We start from the raw sequence: 1,580 nt of genomic DNA on the forward strand, positions 1-1,580 counted from the left end.
TTCTCCTATAATGCATGTACATGTATACATCCATACAATCAGATGCACTACAACTACATATTAATGTACATGTACATCTATAACCATAAATGAGAGTACTACATGTATATGTACATGTACATGTACACATCCATACAATCAGATATATTAAGTGTACATCTATAACCATACAATGAGAGTACTACATGTACATGTATATGTATAATGCATATCCTTATTGACATGTATATATTAATGTACATGTACTCACTTCGTCTTCTTTCTTCTGTTCTTCATTCTCAGCCTCTGCCTCATTGTTCTCCTCAAAGACTCGCTAACAATGAGAACACATCCATCAAATGCATTGGATAATAGTATACATGTACATTGACAAGGTATTATTTATTAATCTCTTACGTTCTCCACAAATTGAATATTTGAGAGTATTAAGAAGTCGTTGATCATGTTATTCATTCTTGTTCCGGTTCCTTTCGTCTCGTCGACCAGGGTGTCAACCTGTTTCTCAATCTCGTGTGTACGAGTTCTTATGTGCTGAGAAAACTCCTTCAGAAACAAGAGCATCTGAAGAAAGAGAAAGAGAGAGAAAAGGAAAAAAGAGAGAAAAAGATAAAATACGTACAATAATTAAAAGACATATATGTACATGTACATGTATATTATGTAAAATAAGATAGTTTTAATGTGATCTGTGCAGTGACTTACCCCAGCATCAGAGGCTAGTGTCCAGTCCCTACTCCCTTCCTTCATTTCTGCTATACTCCATGGTCTCTCCCATACCTTACCACTGGCAGGTGGAGCACCTTCAACTGGTTTACTAGCCGGCTTCTCCTCCATTGATGGAGCTAGAGAGAGAGAGAGAGAGAGAGAAAGATTTAAAATGAAAGACAGGTGTGGCGTACCATATGTTGCTTAATAAAGAGAACACAAACATTTAAAAGTATCATAAATATTTCCATAACAATTTCAGTTTCAATTTGCAGAGATAAGGCAAGGAGAGAGAAAGAGATAGGCTTAGTTTCAAGAGCTATAAAGTGAAGATAAAGGAGAGTCTATTCATCTGATTTTCAGGAGAAAAAGTTAGTTAACACATACATGTACACGTACATGTTTTAATTGCTCTGTATCTGTATAGAACTAATGCAATTTTGAACTAATTTCCAGTCAAAAAACAACAAAATTGTGGCATAAAAATAATACAAACTGCATTAATTATATTCATATCCCTCCCATTAGTCCCATAGTGTTACCTGCTGGCTCTGAAGTGTCTTCTATTAGTCCACCACTCACAACAGGGGGAGGAGGAGGAGGAGGGGGAGCAGACATCTTTGACTACAATAGATGAATGAAAAGCACAACCAGAGGTTAGCATTACTTACTTATCTATTATATGTAGTACTATTTATTGAGAATTTAACTTCTTTTCAGTTGCAATGAGCTTCCATCACATGATACATGTCTCGCCTATTCTGCAAATTAAGTAACCACGCCTATTAATCAACGTGACCTAAACCACACCTACTCTCTGCAGTCTTCAAGGGTGTGGCTGGAAAGATGAAGAAGAAAAGAACAGTATATAACAA

General features: G+C 36.0%; 1 protein-coding gene across 1 annotated transcript; it reads right to left on the minus strand.

Annotated features, from left to right (window-relative positions):
• Positions 1-246: 246 nt before the first annotated feature.
• LOC109592544 (WASH complex subunit FAM21-like) lies at positions 247-1,548 on the minus strand (the record flags this gene model as incomplete). Its single annotated transcript, XM_020007971.1, has 5 exons — positions 1,377-1,548; positions 1,248-1,329; positions 703-842; positions 397-561; positions 247-313 (listed from the first exon to the last, which is right to left on the minus strand). Coding segments are annotated over exons 2-5 (448 nt in total), but the record flags the coding sequence as incomplete, so codon positions are not given.
• Positions 1,549-1,580: the final 32 nt, after the last annotated feature.

Source organism: Amphimedon queenslandica, unplaced genomic scaffold, assembly GCF_000090795.2.
Source record: "Amphimedon queenslandica unplaced genomic scaffold, v1.1 AMPQUscaffold_4803_Cont23220, whole genome shotgun sequence".
Classification (NCBI taxonomy): domain Eukaryota; kingdom Metazoa; phylum Porifera; class Demospongiae; order Haplosclerida; family Niphatidae; genus Amphimedon; species Amphimedon queenslandica.